The sequence below is a fragment of the Pelodiscus sinensis genome, chromosome 16 (genome assembly GCF_049634645.1).
Source record: "Pelodiscus sinensis isolate JC-2024 chromosome 16, ASM4963464v1, whole genome shotgun sequence".
NCBI lineage: Eukaryota > Metazoa > Chordata > Testudines > Trionychidae > Pelodiscus > Pelodiscus sinensis.
Genome location: NC_134726.1, coordinates 24,343,185 through 24,367,130, shown reverse-complemented (window position 1 = coordinate 24,367,130; position 23,946 = coordinate 24,343,185). Strand labels below are relative to the sequence as shown.

Sequence of the window (23,946 nt, the reverse complement as noted above, 5' to 3'; positions counted from 1 at the left end):
GGAGGAGAAAATGATTACACAGTAGCTACCTTTTAAAAGTAAGATTACCTAAGCAATTGTCTTCACAACAGTGAAATTCAGTAGCTAAACATTTGTCAAACATTTAGAAAAAGGAATTGCGGTAAAAGGATTGTTTTAAAAAAAAATCTTAAATTCATTTATTACTGCAGAGAAATATGAACTGCCACTGGTTTAATGCACAGTGAAAAACCAAAAAGCGATCCTAATATATTAAACACAATGGCTACGTCTACATTGGCCCCTTTTCCGGAAGGGGCATGTTAATTTCAGCGATCGTAATAGGGAAATCCGCGGGGGATTGAAATATCCCCCGCGGCATTTAAATAAAAATGTCCGCCGCTTTTTTCCGGCTTTCAGAAAAGCCGGAAAAGAGCGTCTAGACTGGCCCCGATCCTCCGGAAAAAGCGCCCTTTTCCGGAGGATCTTATTCCTACTTCAAAGGAATAGGAATAAGATCCTCCGGAAAAGAGCGCTTTTTCCGGAGGATCGGGGCCAGTCTAGACGCTCTTTTCCGGCTTTTCTAAAATCTGGAAAAAAGCGGCGGACATTTTTATTTAAATGCCGCGGGGGATATTTAAATCCCCCGCGGATTTCCCTATTACGATCGCTGAAATTAACATGCCCCTTCCGGAAAAGGGGCCAATGTAGACGTAGCCAATAAGACAGTTCATACTATCTATAATAGTACGGTACAAATAATCTAGTTTATAGTATTGTAATATTATATGGCACACTGCCATGCAAATATATTACACGTAAGGATGTCAACAACTAAAAAAATAAATATCAATCATAAACAGTTTTAATTATACTGTTAAAGAACAACAGAATAGCAATTTAAATTGATATGGGTGTTTTTCTACATTTTCAAATACATGGATTGTATTCTGATATACAACTAAAAAGTGTATTTCATGTTACTTTATTATAAATATCTGCATTGTAAAAAACAAAATAATGTTTCAATTCACCTCATACAAGTACTGTAGTGCAATCTCTACCGTGAAAGGGCAACTTACAAATGCATTTCTTCCCCCATAACTGCACTCAAAAACAAAACTAATGTTAAACTTTAGAGCCTAGAAAACTTTAGAGCCTAGAAATCCACTTCTTGTTCAGCCAATTGTTAAGATAAACACGTTTGTTTACATTTACAGAAGATAATGCTGCTCACTTCTTATTTACAACGTTACTTGCCAGATGTGTTAAACATTCAATTGACTTGTAGACCCTAAAGTTTTACATTGTTTTGTTTCTGAATGAAGTTAAATGTGTTTAATTTTTTTTAATATAAGTATTAATATTAATAAACATATAATACCAATTAAAATTTAACAGTGTAATTAAAACTGATTAAACACGACTTTTTAAAATATAGTTAATTTGTTTTACATGAACATATGCATTAGCTGTCATTGACAGCCCTAATTTAAAAAATGATTACATGTAGAATGCCAATCTTTCACCAAGGTGGATGATATCTTTTTCTGGACCAATTTCTGTTGGTGAGAGAGTGTCAAGCTTTTGAGATACACAGAGCAACACAGAGCAATTTTTCAGGTCTCCACTGGCAACAACTCCTTGCTGGAGTCATTTCCCCATCACCTTTGTCCAAGTTTCCCTACTTGCTAACGCCCACACTTTATTCCTCAATCCTCAACATTCCAGTTAGATTACTTTCACCTTTACCTCTATCCTACTTAGGCACCAGCAAAGGAAGCATTTAAATTAGAACAATGCAGGAACAGCCTTCCCGCTTTTAAGTCTGGTGCTGGGCACCTCAGTGGTCCCCAGAAGCCAAGAGAGCAATTGTAGAAGACAGCCCTGCAGCCCTAGTCTGAAGCATGTCCTGCATGGACAGAATCTTCAGCAACTTTAGTCGCCAATCTTTTGTAAGCCCCTGATGAGCATGTGCAAACAGATTCATAGGCTCCTTTATTCCCTTAATTTCATGCCTATCTACTTAATCTGTAGTATTTTACATTACCTGTTAGAACAAAAATCAGTCTTAATGACTGAAAAACTAAAATTATTTACCTCTAATAATAGCATCGCTATAGATACTTGACAAAATCACTGATGTGACCTTCCATTTTCAAATGCTGACTTTTCCTAAATCTTCTTGTCAAGAAAAATGACAAGAATAATTACACAAAAAAACCCTATCAATTTATTTCAGTAGTTCAAGTAATGACAGTGATTAAACTAGGAATTAAATGGACCAACATTTAAATTAAATATCTCTACAGTGATATTATGCTGCTATCTCCAATACATAGTCCAAACCTAAGATCTGTATATTATAAGCAAAATGGGTATCTCTAATATTGTCTAATAAAGAAATAGGTAAATTGTGGAAGACCTTAAATATCTTATTAAGCTGGTACTCAATTATGTCCTGTGTTACTCAATCTTAAAGCTCTATAGGGCTGTTAATCTTAAAGCTCTACATTTAACTTACCACAGTCATTAGCAGTTTATCAAACCACTGCAGTTTGAGTTCTGATTTTGGCCACATATCTGGTCGTAAAGCTGTCTTCAAAAGGTTAACACAGCGTCGGGACAGCAATTCTCCAGGAGATCCAGCAGTGTTTGAGTTGTCATTTACCTAGCAATTAATCAAAATTATTGCAAAACGACAACCATTTATAACCATGATCCTTAGAACTCATTAATTTTTACACATCTTATGTGAGCATATCGTTGTCTAGTTTTGGAAAGGCTTAGCTAAAGTCACTATTCTGACAGTCTTGGTAACTAAACAAAAGGCTAGTACTATAAATTTACGTACAAACTGTTAAGATTCCTTGAAAAAAAAAAAATCTCAAAGCAACGTCAGGTTACAATAATATTTTACAATGTACCGTTACTAATAGGGTGTGTCTAAACTACATGGCTCCGTTGATGGAGTCATGTAGATTAGGCTGATCGGCAGAGGGAAATGAAGCCGCGATTTAAATAATCGCGGCTTCATTTAAATTTAAATGGCTGCCGCGCTCTGCCGACCAGCTGTTTGTCGGCAGATAGGGACAGTCTGGATGCGCCGCTGTCGACAAGGAAGCCTTTGTCGACTGGCTCAGGTAAACCTCGTTTACCTGCGCAGGTAAACTTGATGATCAGCTGGTTGGCAGAGCGCTGCAGCCATTTAAATTTAAATGAAGCCGCGATTATTTAAATCGCGGCTTCATTTCCCTCTGCCGATCAGCCTAATCTACATGGCTCCATCGACGGAGCCATGTAGTTTAGACACACCCATACAGCCGAGCAAACAACCCACAGGAAATATTTTGACTAATTTAATCTTTCATGTTCAGTTTTTAAATGCCCAGGTCACATGATCAATAGATGAGAAAGCTAAGTAATAACAGGGTTCCTTCTAAGCTGCGCATCTGCGCAATCACTCAAAAAATTTTACACCTGCCCACCTCGCCTTCAGAGCCGCTTAGCAGCACTCACCACCACTCATTTTCCTGCTGGGCCAGAAGGTGAGTGGTGGTGGCGGCGGCTTGGTGGGGCCACATGGCAGCGGGCAGTTGCCCTGCCTCCGTTTGTTCTCTCTGGAGCCAGGGCACGGTGAGGCTGTCCCTGCTGGGGCAACATCACTGGCCCCGGGTATGGTTCCAGCTACAGCGGGAGGGTAGGAGGGGAAGGACATGACAGAGCTGCCACACGGTGGGTGGCAGCAGCAGCTCTGATGCCGGGTCTAGAGCGGTCACATGGCCCCCCAAACCTATCCCAGTCTCTTGGCTGCAGCACCAGCCAGGTGGGCAGCTGCCAGCCAGCAGCCCTAGCCCCCTTACCCACAGGAGTTGCCAGACAGCCAGCTGGGAGCACTGGGCAACGCAGCCCCAGCTTCCCCCTTGCCCACTGGTTGAGGAAGCAGGGCAGCCCAGCCCCAGCCCTTCTTCCCATAAAGAGCTGACAGCTGGCTAGGGGCTGGGCAGCCTCACTCCTTCCCCCACTCCTCCCAGCAAGCAGCTTCCTGGGGGACCAAGCAGCCTGGTCCTGGGCCCACCTCCTGCAAAGAACTGCCAGAGGAATGGGCAGCCCAGCTCCAGTCTCCCTCAGTAAGGAGCTGCCACTCCCTGGCCTGAGCCCCTCCATATATATAAGTAAAATGTTGTTAAGAACTGGTGGGTGCCACAGTAGTGCATATCCAAACAAATGCACATGAAGTCAATGTTGGTGCACAAGACAAAAAACTCACTCCACTCACGGATGGGAAATCTTAGAGGGAACACTCAGTTTTATTCCAAAATATATTTTTGTATCTCAGAAACTAAAGTCAATTCCTTAAAGTTCTTTAAATTTAAATTTCTTTTGTCAGCTATGCGTGCATCTCAGAGTATATCATCTTTTGAGACGATCATAGTCATTGTTGATGTTTATACGTTTATCGCAGATTGAAAGCCACAGTATATAATTAAAGGTTATTTGCATTTTTTATACACTAATGAAGCACTGGCAAATACATTTCAGAATCTCTCAGTACCTGGCAAGCAATTCTAATGAGGAAGTTGACCACAGTATCTGTATGCTGCTTGTCAATTGGCTTTGAAAGAAGTGCATCAGCTCCTGGCAAGGACTGAGTACGTCCAAATACCTGTGTACACAATTTTTGTTCAATAAAAGAAGATAATGGGGCATAACACATTATACTATTATTTAAGCACAAAGTACAACTAAGAAGAAATCTTAGTTTAAACAGTGACTGGGCTTTCGAATTATGAAGGAAAATGAATGTAAAAAAGGTTGCTTAACCTTAAAATTGCTGTTTATAAGGACAAAAAGGAAAGTGAATAGTTCTTACTGCACTTATTGCCCCAGTAGCTGTCCTGAATCGTTTCACCTCTTGGCTAGAATCAACAGACAATCCTCTCTTAACAGCGGATGAGGCAGAACTTGCTCCTTCTCCACTTGCACTTGGATCCATATCTGAATCTGGCTGAAATATCAGTCACACACACATTTAAAACAAACAAACCAACCAACCATGACAACATTTTGAGGTTCATGAAGTCTGTTATTACTCCTACCTGTTGATCTTTAATTCTCTGCAATTCCCATTTGATGACCACTTCAGCAAGGTCCACAGCAAGTTTTCTTTGTTCTATGGTAACACTCGGAGTGAAACCCAATCTCTGCATAGCACTAACCATATGCTGCACCAAATGGTGTCTTACGGGATAATAAACCTGTAGAAATGGATTCAAATGATGTAATACGTAAACTTTTTATATATATATATATATATATATTTTTTTTTACATATTCCCTACCACATACAAAACAGAATGGTAAATTAACTGACTTTAAGACCAGAGTTAGTTATATCTGTACCATGCTCAAGGCTCTGGAATTAAAACAAGAAGCAGGTCCTTTGGCAAGATAAGACATTTCTGGACAGATTTTCCCTGACCAATAAGTAATACAGACTAAGGCTAGAGCTACATTAGATAGTGTATAGCTGCATCAAGGCAACTGTGTGGCTGCAAGCGCTCTAAAGTAGCTGCTCTACAACGACGAGAGAGCTCTACCGTCGGCTTACCTGCTCCTCCCTCTGCAAGTGGTGGTAGCTGTGTCAGTGGGGCTGTGTCTAGACTACACCCCTCTGCTGACAGAGACGTAGATTAGACACGTCGAAATTGCTAATAAAACAGGGATTTAAATATCCCGCGCTTCATTAGCATAAACATGGCTACCGCTTTTTTTTTTTTTTTTTTTAAATGGAGCTTTCAAAAAAACGGCAGTCTAGACACGGCTCTGTCAAAATTAAACCCCTTTTCAGCAGATCCTGTAAGCCTCATTTTTTGAGGAATACAAGATCTGTCAAAAAAGGGTTTATTTTCAACAGATCTGCATCAAGACTCCCAGGTGTTTTTTTTCCCCCCCGCCAAAAAAGCGCTGTTTTGGAAAAAGCAGCGGCCATGTTTATGCTAATGAAGCACGGGATATTTAAATCCCTGCTTCATTAGCAATTTCGACGTGCTTGATTTGCATCCCTCTGTCGACAGAGTGATGCAGTCGAGATGTAGCCTGGGAGAAGTTCTCCTGCCAACATAAGTGTTGGTGCAGACAGCACTATAACTTATGTCGCTCAGAGGGTAATTTATTTACAACCCCCCCCCACCCTGAGCAACATAAGTTATGCCAACATAAGCTGCAATACAGACATATACCTCTCTAGTATTCCATTTTGGTTGCAAACCTTTCCAACCTTCATTTTCAGTGCTTGTTACTGGTACTTCTGTTGGCTCTCTATTTACACTATTTCATATCACATGCAAGCTAATTTTAAATGTGCATTTGTATCAAGATCAAACTGACCCTTTTCTTAAATTAAATTGGTATTTCTGGCATTTGAGCATTTTAGGGAACATGATTCTTTCACTTGTGGGTGGAAGAGGCTTTAAAAAAAAAACAAAAGGTAATACAGAAAGCATGTAAGAAAAGAGAAAAAAATGTCAAAGTAAAAGTTACAAGAAAAGAAAAAGACAGAAGCATTACAGAATTGGCCAGATATATTGTTATACTAATTACAGACATTTTCAGTTTTAAACTTGTATAATACACACATATACATAGAGAAGCAACTCCTTTAAAAATATTTGTTCCTGCCATATAATTTGGATCACGCTAATTTTAATTTAGTCTGTATTCTATCTCCTGAACAATCGGGACAGATTATCCTAAATGTGTAGTTGACTGTTACATACATACCTTGAAATGCTGTACTATTAAATGCAAAATATGGACTAATTGTGGAACCGTATGGCCCTCTTCTACAATGATTTTTCGTGTCCAGTGAGTCAGCATCTGATGTCCATCCTCCATTCGAGCGGGCACCGCTGGAGTCAGAATAGCCATTGCTTGCCTTACAATTGCTCGAGCCTCCATTGCATGAGCTTTTAGAAGACTGTGAAATACCTAAAAAGGAGTGATCCTCTTAAACATGGTACAAACATCTTATTCTGATTAATAATATGTCTCTTTAAGGACTTTCCTTGAGGATGTAGCAAGCAGTTTTGCTCCCCTGCCCTGCCTATTATCCTATCCTTCCCCCCTCGTCTTCGGCTAAGTTTTCTTATATTCTCTCCCCTACAAATCCCTTGACTTGTTCCTGCAAACACCATTATTTCAAATGATACTGCCAATGCCCCGATTTTAAGAGACCTCTAATATTACCAGCTTCTCTGCAGCCTCATTTTCCTTATTCACCCATCTCTGAGATCTATGAAAGTGTCATCTATGCCCACTACCTTGAATTGCTGTCATCTCTCTCCTTTGTTACCTTCTACCCTCTCCATATTCTAAAACTGCCATGGAAGTTAGTCTTAACATGGAGAGAAGATCATTGTTATTCTCATTTTTCATGATCTTTTTGCTGCCTTCGTTATTACGGACAAACCCCTTCTTTTCAAGACCCTCTTCTCACAAAACTTCCCAGATTATTCACTTCTCTCACTACTGCCTTCACTGCTCCCTTCTTGTAGATACCCTGGTGGTCACTGGCCTGTTCCTTCTACACTTGCTCCTTGGGTGATCTTAACTGTTCTTATAGTGTTATTTATCACATGTACACAGATTATTAAAAACTACACCTCCATTGTCCATTACAGGCCCTCCATTACAATACAAAACAACAGATTAAAGAAAGCATACACCAGAAATAGTAGATATTAGCATCCATTGAGCATATTAGTTCAAATATGTACACAATACCTGCAATACTATCTTCTTATGTATGGCAAATTTTGCAATGATGTGCGCTAAAAGCAAATGCCCACTGTACTTGCACGCTGGGTCCACACACGCCTTAGACAAGAGACAGGGCCAGGCAAAGGTCATCAGGCGCCGTAGTTTGCTGTTCCGGTTCTTATTATTGTCATGAATGTGATGTGGGGCATGTTCAACAAGAAGTGTTGCAAATTGCAAGAGATAAATTCTGAGTGAATCCAGCATGTCTGCCTGCTTTTCTGGATCAAGTACCTATTCCCAAGAGTGAAGCGGTAACAAGATGAGAAGAGAGAATATATTCATGGACTCTACAAGTTTTCCCAAATGCAAGAACAAATGCAGTTCAGAGTCTATGAAAAACATGTACTTTAAAGGCTGATATCTACAGCAACAGATAAGATGACTTTTAGAGCAATGTACTTTTATTACCAGCTATCAGCACTTTCAAAGGAATGCACTACTGCCCATTTCTCATCTATTGCCCAAATTAACTTTGCTTACATTGTTTGCACATATATCTATATTTAGATACAGGTTTTCACAAGTGTTCAGTACACACAATACAGGCCAGATTTTCATAAGAATTCAGCTCCAACATTGGTAACTGAATGACAAGAACACATTTTTGTAAGGTGAACTGAGCACTTCCGAAGATCTAACCTTCAAAATATCTTCAAACACTGACTATCTTATATTTGCTGAGGCACATGTTAGTTCTATGACTGAATTTCAAGTCTGTAACAACTCTTCTAACCAAGAGGCAGGTGATACAGGGGGTTACCTCAGCAAGACTTCATTTGTAAAGATACATGCGGAAATCCTAATGAAATCACAAGTAATTTGATGTTTTGTAATCTCATTTTAGCTCCTGGCGGATACAGAATTTCATCACAATTCAGAATCATTATATGATTCAGTATAAATTGATCACTTGTATTTAGAGAAGGCCCTGGCCAGAAGTAATAAGAATAATTCAGATCAGGATTGAAAGGTAATTTACCATCTTAGGTACTTTTTTTTTTATTATTTTGTGCTTCTCAGCTCTTTAAACCTAGCAGAGATTGATACCTTTGTTATAAAAACACTGGTGATACTCTCTGGATTATCTCCTTCTGGGTTGGGTGGTCCCAGAAGTTGTTCTCCTTCTGCCTTTTCAAAACTGTGTAAGAATGCAGGATTCAAGATATGCTGCAGAACCTACAAACCAGGAATAAAAAAAAGTTAATACTATGCCATTAAGTTCTCTAAAAAAGCCAATTACTTATTAAGATATATGGATTATTTCTGATTACTGGCAAACCAAAGTACTGCAGCTTCAGAACCTCTTGAAGTACTCTCTTTCAAATTTAGAAAGACTGGTTGTAAAAAAGCCTCAACAGAGAGATGACTATTTTTTCTTTTGATGACACAAACTGGTTTCCTAGAAAGGGCAGATTCAGGTTTTGTTCACACATCCTGCAATCTAGACATTGGATACGGATTACGGAATGCACTTGGGCGGGCTATTTTTAGGATTAACGGGGCCCTATGCAGTACTATTAAACTGGTACCCCTATTCCTAATGGCAGCCGGGAGGAGGAGTGGGATTTTTTTTAAAAGAGATGTGAGATCAGCGATGCACTAATGAAATATTTTTAAAGCAAAATTAAGGTCCTGTTGACTAACACAGTAAATTCAGAAAATGACAGTATACACTTCAAGTTAGCTAATGCCTGTTAAATGGCTTCATTACCACTTGAATGGAACTTTCACAGATTCAGTGTACTGCTAATAGGTCTGGCAGGCTTTTTCACTTTTAAGTTAACTAGATCCTCTCCAGAAGAAGTGGAGACAGGGATATAAAGAGGTGGTGGGTGGACATTAAGACACAGTGGTGTCCCAAACAGCTGTATATTCTGTATATGGGTAAGGACAGCCCTGTGCACTAGCATGTTGTGCTGTAACTTCCCTGTTTAAAGAGGGACACGTACACATAAATTAAAGTATCTTTTAATGCACACCAGTTGTGTGCCACAGATGGATGTTAAGAATGTAGCATGCTAGAGCATTCTGCAATTTACATCCCATAGTCTGAACTACAAGGCCACACAGGCATAACTTAAGAAATACTCAACTTTGAAAGTTAAGGAATTACTGATTCCATCTATTACTGGTCTTCTCCAGATTTGGTATTTTCACATAAATGGCTCTGTCAATTACTGAACTCTTGTTGCCATTTAAGCAAGCAAGTTGTGTTGCCCTAATTCCCAAGATGAAAACTAAACCTAAGTATCAGCCTACCATGATTTAATTGCTTTAACTTACCTTGGCTTTCAGCTCATCTCCAAAGTTTGGGTCACTGAAATCTACAAATCGAAAGAATAGAGCCCGTTTTTGGGAAATACTATAATTTTTTGGGATTTCTTCCTCCATATACTCCTTTAAGAAAGTCATATTGCAGAGGAAACGGCCTGTAAAAGCTCGAAGCAGCTGGAAGAGCAATTCTATATCACCATAATTCCTTCTGGAAAAAGAAACAATTAAAACCTCTTGTGAGAAACTTGAATCAGATTATTTTCTTTGAGGACTTAGTAGAAGAGTGTCATCATTGCTTTTATAGTGGCAGTTAAAAAAAAAAAAAAAAACAGGAGTTGCTGAAAGTAGTCTTGATTTTGGTTCTACTGGCAGCACCAGGGATTAAACTTTCAGTCTTTTCTTTCACAAAGCTTTATACAGAAGTTTTATTTTGGAAGTACAGAAAAGATGTACACAAGTGGAAAAAAAACCTAATTTGGTCAATAAAAAAAATAAGTACTTCTATATACCTGCAGTAATTCAATAAGCAGTATGCCAGTAGTTTAGGTTCTTTCCAGTTTGTTGCAGCCATATTCTCCTTACGATGTCTTTCTTGAAAAGCTTCACTAACCCACACACGTCTTAACTGGCTCACTAAGGAATGCTGATTTGCCAACCAACATTCATCATTCTTAACTATAATACTTATGATCTGTGAAAAAAACAAGACAAAAGCATAATTATGTACATACCTAATAAATAACAGCAACCAAAGAGACAAGGTAGTAAGATAATAATCTTTTATTCAACCAACTTCTTTGATGAAAGACTAGGTTTCAAAGGAATAGAAAAGTAGCCGTGTTAGTCTGGTGTAGCTGAAGCAAAATGCAGGACTATGTAGCACTTTAAAGACTAACAAGATGGTTTATTAGGTGATGAGCTTTCGTGGGCCAGACCCACTTCCTCAGATCAAATAGTGGAAGAAAATAGTCAACCACATATACCAAAGGATACAATTAAAAAAAAATGAACACATATGAAAAGGACAAATCACATTTCAGAACAGAAGGGAGATGCGGGGGGGGGGGGGCTGGGAAGGAAGGTAAGTGTCTATGAGTTCATGATATTAGAGGTGATAATTGGGGAAGCTATCTTTGTAATGGGTAAGGTAGTTGGGGTCTTTGTTCAATCCCCTCTCCTCCCCCCCCGGAGAGTGTCGAATTTTAGCATGAATTACAGACATAGTCCTGCATTTTGCTTTAGGTTTCAAAGTGATAGAGATGCAGCCCTGTTAGTCTGGTGTAGCTGAAACAAAAGACAGAACTATGTAGCACTTTAAAGACCAACAAGATGGTTTATTAGGTGATGAGCTTTCGTGGGCCAGACCCACTTCCTCAGATCAGTATGTGGAAGAAATGTGGCATAACCATATATACCAAAATGATACAATAAAAAAAAAAGTGAATGCATGTGAAATTGACAAATCAAATTTTAGAACAGAGTGGGAGTGAGGGGGAAAGGTAAGTTTCTGTGAGGCAGTGACATAGGGGTGATAATAGGGAAAGTTTACCTCACAGAAACCCTCATAGTTCTGTCTTAGGTTTCAAAGCTTACTCAGATCTCTTCTTCAAGTCTGAGAAAGAAGGTGTTAACAGGCCTCTTCACCTTGAATGGTCCCTTAAAACAATGGTTCTCAAATGTATTTGACTGTAACCCTTCCCTTTCTTTGTGTGGATAGTCCTTTAATTGCTCTTCCCCTTTGCTCTTGCCAATCAAGTAAACATACCACTATCCTGCTCTGAGACAGAGCAGAGAGCAGCAGCTGCTGGCCTGGAGCCCAGCTTTGAAGACAAAGCAACTTCTCATGCCTTTCCAGAAAACATTTCAGGCCTCCTGCTCCCCAGTTTGAGAACATCTACCTTAGAATATGTGCTAACTACTGATGCTAAGCTATTTGTTTGACTTTGTATTTAGCTGTGACACTCTTCATACCTTTCTCAGACTCAAAAGCTTGTCTCACCAACAGAAGTTGGTCCAATAAAAGTCATTACTTTATGCACCTTTTCTGTCAAATATAAGGAAGTAATTCATGTATATTTCAAGGGAGACCACTGAAGGTAAAGTGGCACATTAATACCTAACAAACAAGGGCAGGGTGGGGAAAAGGGAGCAAAGAGGGGAAAATAAAATACGTGCGTAAATTTAGTGTAACAAGCCATAAATCCAGTGCCCCTCAGCCCATGATTTTTAGTGTCTAGCAAAGTTATGTATTTAAGATCCCCGGCTTGAAGGTGCCTGGGAGCTTAAATGTATAACTTTGCTAGACATTACAAATATGAAATACGTGTTAACTACTTATGCTAACCAATCTGTTTCACTTTGCATTTAGCTGCGACACTGAGTAGGTTTCCCAGACTTGAAGAGGAGCTCTGGTAAAGTGAAAAGCTCATCTCTCTTACTAAACAGAAGTTAGTTCAATAAAAGATATTACCTCACCCATCTTGTCCCTCTAATATCTGGGACTACCAAAGCTATAACAATCCCTATATAATAGCACTCTTGATATACAGGGACATGTTTCAGACTGATTTAGGGCTAACCATGGTTTTACAAAAACTGTGCATAGAAATGTTCCCATTAATTCATTTTCTTTTTGCTTTTAGCTCTAATGAAATATATTTGTAAAAACGTTTAACCTTCCTTTTCAGCACTGGCAGCATTGCGGTAGTAAATGAGAAGCCAAAGAGTCAAACAGACTATTTTCCTTAAACCAAGTAAAATGGCAGGTGAAAGAGAAATTAGCTTTTTTTAAAAACTATTTTACAAATCTTCCAATACATGTGTGACATTACTCAATGTACCTATAATAATTTAAACAGATTTGATCCAAAATACCTTGATTGCCTGAAACTGAAGATCAAGACGCATTGTGCTGGTGCTTGGTGATCCGGGCCTAACAGCAGTTTGGGTACCACCAGGTAACAGTAAAGTGATAAATCGATTTGGATTAGCTGCCAGGACATCTCGTAAAGGCTTCGCATCTTTGTGTTTTAAAAAGCTCTGGAGAAAGGCAACCAACCGTAAAAGGAATTAATTTTGAAGAAAACATACTGAAGGTTGTATCAGTGTACATTTGTGTTCATTAGCTTTAGCTTTACCTCTAGGACTTAATGATTCATTTTAATTTTGCGCATGAATTTAATACTCATAAAAAGGTGCCAAATTAACTATCCTCAAGACTGAAGTCCAGTGTTCTGTCTCACAGAGGAAAAACTACATAGGCAGAGTAATGGTAAAAAGGTAGATCAGTAACTTCTAATTTATCAAAATTGGAATATTATTTTGCAGAGATTACCATGAACATTCTGCTCCACTGTGGATCATTTAAAGTCGCTTCCATCATAAACAGCTCAACAGTCTGGGATGGATGACGTGTCAGAAACTTTATCAGTGGTTCTCTGAATGGACTGCCAGCCTGAAACATTCATAATGTTAATATAAATTATTTCCCTTCATTCAATTTATCAATTCCTTTCATATTATTTGGCAAATTATCTGGTAAATTGAATTTGTTAGCAATCATAGCCGCCTAAAGGTCTTAAAACAATCAAGTATTATCAGTCTTAAAAGATGAAATAATTTGTTACACAATACATTTTTATACTAAATCCGACACAGGTGGCTGGAACAACTAAAAAAAACCCACTTAAAATGGCAGTATTATAAAAGCAATAAAGGATGCAATTAGCAAAATTAAATTCCCCTTTTACCTCTATCAACATAGCCCGTTCTGTTTTCATCACAACCTCCAGCAAAGGTTTAACCAGTGTCTGAGGAGCTGCTGGGATCAGATGAAACAGGTTTATGATTGCTGAACAAATCTTCATTTCCTACAGATAAAAAATAAAACATTATGAAAACAAACTAGCACTTCCTAACTAAATGTATAAATATATTACCACACATCTTACCAGGACTACATTTCTCTGCCTATATATTAGCACAGCTGGCAAACAAAGGCAAGGAGTTAACATATAAGCTGCAACTACTTACCCAATACATGGAAGGAATCTGTCCTGGGGAAATATATACATGTTTTTCCCATTTTGGTAACATGTTTTAGTAGGCATATTAATTTATTTGTGTTTCTTAGTGATATTTTAATAATAAAACTATACTGTGTATAATGGGAATGGTGATGAGGGAAGATATGAGGACCCATTGTTGGACTATACTGAGAGGTTCACAATTCAAAAACCCAAACTAGCAGCTCAAAACCATTTCCCATATGCATCCCACAACAACAGAATAAGAATGAAGGAAAAGAACCCTCCCATCACTGTTCAATGCATGTTGCTTATGGCTGTCTATTTTAAAAATCAGCTTGCTCTCCCATCAGATATTTATTCTTCAAAATGTATAAGCGAATTTAAATGTGTTTTATATTTTTCTAGGGCAATTAACTATTTTCTTTTTAGAATGGGAGTTTTATTTAATGAATAGTATGCAAGAGGGAAAAATCCATTTCAACATACACTATGCATCATATTTGTAAGGGGATGTTATTGATGTTTTCTAAATTGAATTTATATACAAACCAATAAAGCCCTGATCCTGTAATCTGATCTGCACAAGCAGGTCCTTTGGGCCACCCACACAAATCAGACTACTGGGATGGGGCTTAAATTTATAAAATCAATTGAAATATTAGAGCCTTTGGGAAGCCCTGAAGAATTCTGTCCAAGCTTCCTAACACAAAACATGCTGAACATCCTTCACAGCAATGTTACTAAAACAACTCTGCCACAGACAAACATAAGACAATTCACAGCACTGCACTCAAAGGCACAATGCACTCTGCCCATTACATAACAATACAGCTAACATATCACACCAAAAACCAAACACAACAACAAAGAACCTCCTGGTGCCTCCACTGAATTTCTCACCTCTACCCCTTCCACGGCAGGCTGAACCAAAACAAAAATTACAGCATGAAAAAAAAAAAAAAAAGAAAGAAACACAAAAATGTAAAAAAGGTATATGCTATTCTTCAGATTGCAGTCAGAAACTGACTTTAATAGGGTTATGTTCTCACCTCAAACTGACAGAATGGAGACAACGAACATCTCCCGCACTCTGAAATGCTCTCCTGAGAATGGGGAGGAAAAGCATCTTTTTTTCTATTTGTACATTGTTTACATATAATTTCCCGTACACTTGTGCACAATAAAAATATCAGGGATGAACAAGACAGTGGAAACAATATTCAGGTATCTTCAGAGACAAGTATCGCCCACGCAGACAACAAAGACCTTCAATGCTTGAAATATCAAACTACACGAGTCCTTTTAATGGACTTCACCCCTCCCCCAAAAACAAAAATTTCAAATTGTCACTTAAGCAGCATTTTTGATGAAGGGGGGGAAATTACTGCAACCTGCTTGATCAAAAGCTATTTATATATTTCATATACAGTAAGGAAAGACTAGTTTTATATAATGAAGCTCTTAAGCATCAGATTCATTATTTAAAATTTCATTTGCAATTGGAGTGCAATTTTTTTTTTTTTTACAAGCAAGTCATACATAAGCAGGGCTATCTTAGGTTTTAGGTGGCAAGGATGAAGGATAAAAAAAGCTAAATCATTCTGGCTCCCTTACTTTATACCCGAGGTTTACCTGGACAGTACTTCTTACATCATTTTAACTGAGATTTTTAGCCTTTTTAGTTAGTTTACAACCATGATTTGTTTTCCTTGAAAAATGTATCTCTTACAGCCTTTTGCAGTAAAATATTTTACTAGGAAGCAAAACCATTAATGTCTTGTCAGCTAATCAGAGCATTCAGAATTCTGAAAGCCACATGACAATACAGGTTAACAAGATAACAAGATAACAAGAGTTATCAAAACTAGCTCTGAGTCCTATTCACCGCCTCACACCAATTTATAGATGAGAAAAGTATAAAATACCACAAGATCATTTTTTTTTAAGAAATAGTGCCTCAAACCACTCTTGTAGCCTCTCACCTATCAAGCAGATGTGTTTTTTCCCCCCTCAGCCTGCAAATCTCCACTGAAGTTATGATTCCTCTTAAAACTAGCATTCACACAAGGCACTTCAAGAATCACTCCACAATAAACAAAAATTTGCTTTTAATGTGGACTAGTGATATTTTGGAGCCCACTAACCCCAAGAAAAAAAACAAGTATTAATGCCAACTACAATTAATTCTCTTGAATAAACTCATCCCAGTTTTTCTCTCTCAGGAGATAAAGTTACAAACACATCTCATATATGGACGAATAAATAACATCTGCTATGTAAACTATGTGAAGATCAGTGTCAGATTGCATTTGCTTCAATTGACTAATATTTATAGTATTAAGGACTCTTGAGATGAACATCTAATAAAAAAGTAAAATTTAAGACTGAATTATCTTTTTTTTAAATCAAGTGCCTTGTAAGAAAAACACTATTTGAAAATGTTCAACATGTGTCAAACATTCACCTTTTTTGTTTGAAGGGGGAGGGAGGGTCATATTTGAAAAAACATAAAAAATACATAGACACAAAATATCGTGACAGAAAAACATTAAAAGCAAAAGAATGTACAGCTGAGTGAAATATGTATACAGGCAGTCCCCGGGTTACGTACAAGATAGGGACTGTAGGTTTGTTCTTAAGAACATAAGAACGGCCGTACTGGGTCAGACCAAAGGTCCATCTAGCCCAGTATCCTGTCTACCGACAGTGGCCAGCACCAGGTGCCCGAGAGAGGGTGGACTGAAGACAATGATCAAGTGATTTGTCTCCTGCCATCCCTCTCCAGCCTCTGACAAACAGAGGCCAAGGACACCATTTTATCCCCTGGCTAATAGCCTTTTATGGACCTAACCTCCATGAATTTATCCAGCTTCTCTTTAAACTCTATTATAGTCCTAGCCTTCACAGCCTCCTCTGGCAAGGAGTTCCACAGGTTGACAACACGCTGTGTGAAGAAGAACTTCCTTTTATTAGTTTTAAACCTGCTACCCATTAATTTCATTTGGTGTCCTCTAGTTCTTCTATTATGGGAACTAATAAATAACTTTTCTTTATCAGCCCTCTCCACACCACTCATGATTTTATAGACCTCTATCATATCCCCCCTCAGTCTCCTCTTTTCTAAACTGAAAAGTCCCACTCTCTTTATCTGTTGATCAGTTTCAACAGCGGCTGAATCTGGACGCCAGTTCTGACTTACATACAGATTCAACTTAAGAACCCCAGGCATCCCCAAGTCAGCTGCTGCTGAAACTGATCAGCGGCTGATTCCAGGAAGCCGGGGGCAGAGCAACTCTGCCTCGGGCTTACTGTAGTCAGCCGCTGGTCAGTTTCAGCAGCGGCTGACTTGGGGACGCCTGGGGCAGAGCAGCTGGGGTGCTCCTGGGTTGCTCCAGTAGCGCCGCTCCTCGGCGCTACTGGAGCAACCCAGCAGCACCCAAGGTGCTCTGCCCCAGGTGTCCTGATTCAGCCGCTGCTGAAACTGACCAGCAGCGGCTGAATCAGGACGCCTGGGGCAGAGCAGCTGGGGTGCTGCCGGGTTGGTCCAGTAGCGCCGAGGAGCAGTGCTGCGGGACCAACACAGCAGCGCCCCAGCTGCTCTACCCCAGGTGTCGTGGGCAGAAAAGCCTGGTCTGCTGGGGGGGAGGGGGCACTAGCTGCGTGTCCCTCCCCCCCCCCGCCCCCCAGAAGACCAGGGAGACGCGGAGCAAAGCCTCGGAGGCCGCCCGCAGCGGGACAGCCCAGGCAGGCCGCGGCTGTCCCGCTGCGGGCGTCCTCCGAGGCTTTGCTCCCCGTCTCCCTGGTCTGACCAGCAGACCAGGGAGACGGGGAGCAAAGCCTCGGAGGACGCCCGCAGCGGGACAGCCGCGGCGCGCCTGGGCTGTCCCGCTGCGGGTGGCCTCCGAGGCTTTGCTCCGGGTCTCCCTGGTCTGACCAGCAGACTAAGGAGAAGGGGAGCAGCTTTTCTCGCCCCGGAGAAAGCGGGCGGCGGGACCGCGGCTCATCTGGGCGTCCCGCCGCTCCCGTCCTCTGGGGCGAGAAAAGCCCCGTTCGTAACTGTGGAGCCGACATAAGTCGGATCTGCGTAACTCGGGGACTGCCTGTAATACATATCTAGACAAAGAACTATTACAATGGTGCCCCACTGTGGACTGAAAGATGACTACTATAAAGACTCATAAAACTGTATCTATAATCATCATGTTCAGGAAAAAAATGGATCCCAATAGAAGTATATAGAAAGCCACTGGAATCAATATTAGTATTTTGTCAAACATGCAAAGTAACCTACTCTTAAGTCTTAATGCAAACAGGAAGTTAACTGAATTTCATTACAAAATATCTAACATCACTTTAGAAGTGCTGACCAATTTAGATTAGATTTTTTTTTTTTTGATGGGACAGGAAAAAGCAGTTAAAAAATATATAATCTATTAATTTCTTGGAACAAAAACAGCAAGCCCAATTTAGTTCTTATTTGAAATAAGACAAAACAGATTCCTTCCTAGTCTGAAAGCTTTGACAGTAGTAAAAATCTTTACCCTTAAGAAAAATTACCGGTAATATAACTGTAGACACAATACAAACTATAACACTGAATGCGATAATTATTCCTACTAGTATTATAAAACACACTTTGACTTTAAATTATTCAATTTCCAATTTACGAGAAAACTAAATTCCCACATTTCCACAAACTATCACTTCCCACAAAAAAAACCACACCCACACTGACCTTAGTTAAACAAAAATGTTAAGATGTAGCTCAAAAATCATATTTAAGATGGAAGGAGGGAGGATATGTTGTATATGGTATAAATTTGCTGACAAAATAGGACATGAACATCCAGCATATTAATTAAACTAAACTATAAAACCAAAGGTGAATTATTAAAAAGATGAACTATTGAGAAATTATGTCATTGATCAAGTAATCTTGTCCATATAGACAGTAGACAGATCTCCTTGATGTCAATGGGGGTCTGTCCACACAGGCCTCATTGTGGGATTGGAGCCTAGGAAATGGCACACAGTTGGATGAAATTCATCCCACTGTACAGGATCTCACCAAAGATCCACCACACCATTTCAACTTCAGAGTGAAAAGTTGAGAGACTTGTACATGCACTATCTTTACCAGGTAAATTTCAGTCACTATAAACACAAATTTTAAATGCAAGCCAAAAGCTTCCTGTGCTAAGTTCTATCACAAACATTTGAAAAAAGTAATTTTATGCAGCCTTGTAATAAAAACCTCTGTGGATAGCCAGCTATGGTAACATTTACGGTTCAATGACTTCTATATTTGCTCAAGTTTATATTGTTTTACTTCTACTTCTCCCTCCCCCATAAAAGGAACTATTAACTTACATTTCCATCACTTCTCTGTCCTCCTTTGTGTGTAATTACTACCACTTCCATCCATTTGCGCAGGTGTTGCTGTGGGGAAATCCAACATTAGTATGATTACTCTAATTTTACAGTTCCAGTTATGAAAGCCATAGCAAGATTTATTATGAGATAAACCTGTTGATTTTTGAGGGAACTAACTAACTAACTAGAGGTAGTGATTTCAGATCCCTTGATTGGAGATGTTAGCTTGCCGTTTGTGACTCAATGGTTTGCAACCTACAGGTTTGGTAAGACATTCAACTGCTTCTGAACTGCTCAGGTACCTTCAAAGGCCAAGAGAGCTTTTAAACTTGTGTTTGATTGGCTTTTTTTTTTATTTTATTACAGTTATTCCTTGCTTTTGTCATTTCCAGACTACAATACTAATACATCCTACTTGGGTCTATATCTAAAGCCTAACAAGGAACTTTAGCTAGCGAAATATACAGCTGTTCTCCTTTCTTAGAGATTCCTTCCACATGGAGTGGATTACACAGGGACAGCAAAAATCTAATGGCTGCCAATTCATTCCTCATGTTGTACTGCAGCAGCTCATGTGATACCTCATGAAGTCACGAGGATGTTAAGGTCCTCAACTTTGGAACCACTTCAGCCAGAGCCCAAATCCACTGACTTTCCAGGCATACCACTAGGTGCATTTTCTTCAATTTTCAGAAAAAGGGTCAGATATGAAAGTGTGCATGTGGGCTGACAGGGAGAGTATTTATTAAGTCTGATAAGCAAATGGGAATGGATGCTCATATTTGGTCAATGATTTGCCCATGATTTAATATACAAATCAATAACCAAGTAGAACCAGTTATCTCCTGAGTATTAAGAGCTCCTGGCAGAAGGATAGACACACATTTTTTAGCAATACAAATACAAAAGATAAGGCACGACCATCATTTTAACATTAAAAAAAGATGCCAGCCTATTCAGGAAGAGTTAAAAGCAAAATGCACGTTTCCAAGACAACATTCACCATAACATTCTGGCAACTACTTGTTTAGAGAGAAATCTGTCCAAAGATATTTCAGTGTAATTAAGTCGGACTTCATTAAAAGAAAAAGTTTATTTTTGTTGTTTTTTTCCACTTAAACTAAGCTGCTTTAGAAATGATGATTTTCATCAAATTCTAATCATGCAACTATTTCAAAATACAAGTCAATATAAAGGAATTGTAAAGCATGGAAATCTTTCGTACAAATCTATTCATTACATCACTATTAAACTTGTTTTTTTAATATTCAGTTTTATGGATGTCTGTTGAAAGGAGAGTTCTTAAAAAGGATTGGGCTTACCATCATCTGATCACAGAACTTGTCATTAAAAGAGTTTGGAAAAAGTCTAGTGACAGAAGTCAGACGGTTCACAACATTCAGCGTCAAGCTTCGATAATCTCCCAACATCATGAGCAAAGGTCTCATGTGTGTGTGAATTTGATCTACTTCTATTGTAGCTCCTTCCAAGAACTGCAAGGAAGTAAAGCACAGAATCACAACAGAAATAAAATACATTCAGTTTCCTCTGTACAAACACTTTCACCAAGTAACTGCAGCACTAATTTTATATTTTTTGAAATTCACAAAAAAATGCTTTTGGTGGCAGAAAGATGGAGACTTTTGAAGAACATGTTCAAACCAGATACATTGTTCAGCTTACAGAATGTGCTGCAAACAAAGAGATTCAGTTAACAGGATTTTATTCCTATAATACTATTGTTAACCGTGGAGTTATAAAATTTTGACTAGTGAAGTATATAATCATTTAATTTCCTCTCTCATTTAACTGGCAGTTTTAAAAATGCAACAGAAAAAGATCTTAACTGAGAAGTTAAAAAACACACTCTAAGCTCTATGTTACAAGCATAACCACATGCTTGAGACTGTACAGGCTGAACCTCTCTAGCCCAGCATTCTCTGATCCGGCAACATCTGTGGTCCAGCATAATTTTAGTTAGCCCAATGTCAATTTATCATGGACATGATTTTATTCTCGCCGTGCCATACATTTGTTTACAGTCACCAGTACTGGCTCTCAGTGTTCTGTGCTGTTATTTAGCTCTAATTTACCCCAAAATGTCTTCTAAAAGCCCAGTAAGCAGTGGAAGTGTTGGTAGTACTGCTAAGAAATATTCACCTCCCATGGTTTGGCAAATTCTCTGGTTCTGCACCCATCAGGCCCAGTGTTCCCTCTAAGCTACCTGGCAGCACAGCTTCACAGGTGATTAATCAGCCCCGCCCAGTCAGTGCACTGAGCCTATTACTAGGCAGGGCGGATTAATCACCTGTGAAGCTGTGCTTTCACACAACTTAGAACACTGGTCAGGATCCAAGGGTGCCAGACAAGAGAGGTTCAACCTGAATTAACGAACACCATTCATTATTGTACACACACCAGGTTTTTTTCCCCACAACATACCAAGCACAGTGTGTATTTCCATCTACCCATGTTGCCTAATTACATTTCAAAGGAGTATTATAGGAAAATTTGACCAATAATCACAGCTAAGGCCTTAGCAAGTGACAAGAGTGACAAAGAAATGATACACAGAGAGGCACCCACAGTACCCTCTAGAATATCCTACTGCAAACGGAACTTCGAGGATAGAAACTCATTCAAATCAGATCCACAAGCACAATTTGTAGGTTTCGCCTATATTAAAAAACAAAACAGTAGCTACAACAGTTTACAGGCGTACAGCTATGTGCTATCTTATGCCACGGGCAAAATTGCAAGTTTTTATCATTATTACTAAAATAAGGACTGTGAAGAAGCTATATTTAGAGCCAGTCTTATCAGCTAGTGGTTACAAACTAAGGGGAAAAACAACTAAAGAGAGTTGGCAGTTTTTCAAAGGGACATTATTAAGGGCCCAAAAGCAAGCTATTCCGCTGCATAGGAAAGAGAGAAAATATGGCAAAAGGCCACCTTGGCTTAACCAGGAGATCTTGCATGATCTAAAAATAAAAAAGGAGTCATATACAAAGTAGAAACTAGGACAAATTACAAAGGATGAATATAAGCAAACAATACAGCTATGCAGGGGCAAGGTTAGAAAGGCAAAGGCACAAAATAAGCTCAAACTAGCTACAGGAATAAAGGGAAACAAGAAGAGTTTCTATAAATATATTAGAAGCAAGAGGAAGACTAAGGACAGGGTAGGCCCACTGCTCAGTGAGGAAGGAGAAACAGTAACAAGAAACTTGGAAATGGCAGAGGTGGTTAATGACTTCTTTGTTTCGGTCTTCACCAAGAAGTCTAACGATGAAGGAATGCCTAACATAGTGAATGCTAGTGGGAAGGAGGTAGGTTTAGAAGATAAAATAATAAAAGAACAAGTTAAAAATGACTTAGAAAAGTTAGATGTCTGCAAGTCACCAAGGCCTGATGAAATGCTTCCCAGAGAGTACGCTTATTAAGTCTGCAGATATCAAGCTGTGAGGGGGTTGCAACTGCTTTGGAGGATAGGGTCATAATTCAAAATGATCTGGACAAACTGGAGAAATGGTCTGAGGTAAATAGGATGAAATTTAACAAGGACAAATGCAAAGTGCTTCACTTAGGAAGGAACAGTCAGTCTCACTCATACAGAATATAGGGTTGCCAGGTGTCCAGTTTTTGCTAAGACTGTCCAATATTTGGGTCCCCTGGTTTAAAAAACAAACAAAAAAAAACACCACACAAAAAAACAAACAAACAAACAAACCCACACCACAGAAAATACCAGACATGTGAAATGTCCAGTATTTCCTGTTTCTCTCGGCTGGAAGCCTGGCAGGGACAATTTTCCCCTGTAGCATATGGAGGGGAAGTGAGGAGCGCGAGGCCATTTAAAGGGGCAGCGCCTTTTTTTTTTGGCTTAACTTTGGTATTCCCCCCCCCCCCACACACACACCTCCACCCCCTCTTCCCCCCCCCACTTCATGACTTTTGTCTCCTCCCCCCCCCTTTTTTTCCTTCCTCAACAGAATTTTTTCCCAGTGGTTTTTTTTTTGGGTGGGGGGGGGGGGGGGCGGAGGAAGAGGTGTTCAATATTTTTTGTTAAACCATCCATCAACCCTAATACAGAATGGGGAGCAACTGTCTAGGAAGGAGTACTACAGAAAGGGATCTAGGGGTCAGAGAGGACCACAAGCTAAATAGGAGGTAATAGTGTGACGCTGTTGCAAAAAAAGTAAACATGATTCTGAGATGCATTAACCGGAGTGTTGTGAACAAGACACGAGGAATCATTCTTCTGCTCTACTCGGCGCTGATTAGGGCTCAATTGAAGTATTGTGTCCAGTTCTGGGCACCACATTTCAAGAAAGATGTGAAGGAAATTGGAGAAGGTCCACAGAAGAGGAGAAAGAATGATTAAAGGTCTAGAGAACATGACCTATGAAGGAAGATTGAAGGAATTGGGTTTGTTTCGTTTGGAAAGGAGAAGACTGGGGGGACATGATAGCGGTTTTCAGGTACCTAAAAG

At 39.4% G+C, this 23,946-nt stretch overlaps 1 protein-coding gene across 4 annotated transcripts in view; it reads right to left on the bottom strand.

Moving 5' to 3' along the window:
* TRRAP (transformation/transcription domain associated protein) overlaps window positions 1–23,946 on the bottom strand; it is a 178,426-nt gene that overhangs the window by 95,114 nt on the left and 59,366 nt on the right. For 2 of the 4 annotated variants that reach the window (XM_075899522.1, XM_075899523.1), the window contains exons 31-46: window positions 20,777–20,947; window positions 19,452–19,520; window positions 15,131–15,184; window positions 14,982–15,002; window positions 13,803–13,922; window positions 13,388–13,507; window positions 12,928–13,092; window positions 10,563–10,744; window positions 10,063–10,261; window positions 8,827–8,955; window positions 7,744–8,010; window positions 6,742–6,948; window positions 5,058–5,216; window positions 4,832–4,966; window positions 4,514–4,624; window positions 2,483–2,629 (exon numbers count right to left, since the gene is read on the bottom strand). In XM_075899522.1, coding sequence (XP_075755637.1) covers window positions 2,483–2,629; window positions 4,514–4,624; window positions 4,832–4,966; window positions 5,058–5,216; window positions 6,742–6,948; window positions 7,744–8,010; window positions 8,827–8,955; window positions 10,063–10,261; window positions 10,563–10,744; window positions 12,928–13,092; window positions 13,388–13,507; window positions 13,803–13,922; window positions 14,982–15,002; window positions 15,131–15,184; window positions 19,452–19,520; window positions 20,777–20,947 — 2,256 coding nt within the window. The remainder of the gene's footprint in view (window positions 1–2,482; window positions 2,630–4,513; window positions 4,625–4,831; window positions 4,967–5,057; window positions 5,217–6,741; window positions 6,949–7,743; window positions 8,011–8,826; window positions 8,956–10,062; window positions 10,262–10,562; window positions 10,745–12,927; window positions 13,093–13,387; window positions 13,508–13,802; window positions 13,923–14,981; window positions 15,003–15,130; window positions 15,185–19,451; window positions 19,521–20,776; window positions 20,948–23,946) is intronic. The other 2 variants (XM_075899524.1, XM_075899525.1) reach the window with 1 other exon arrangement.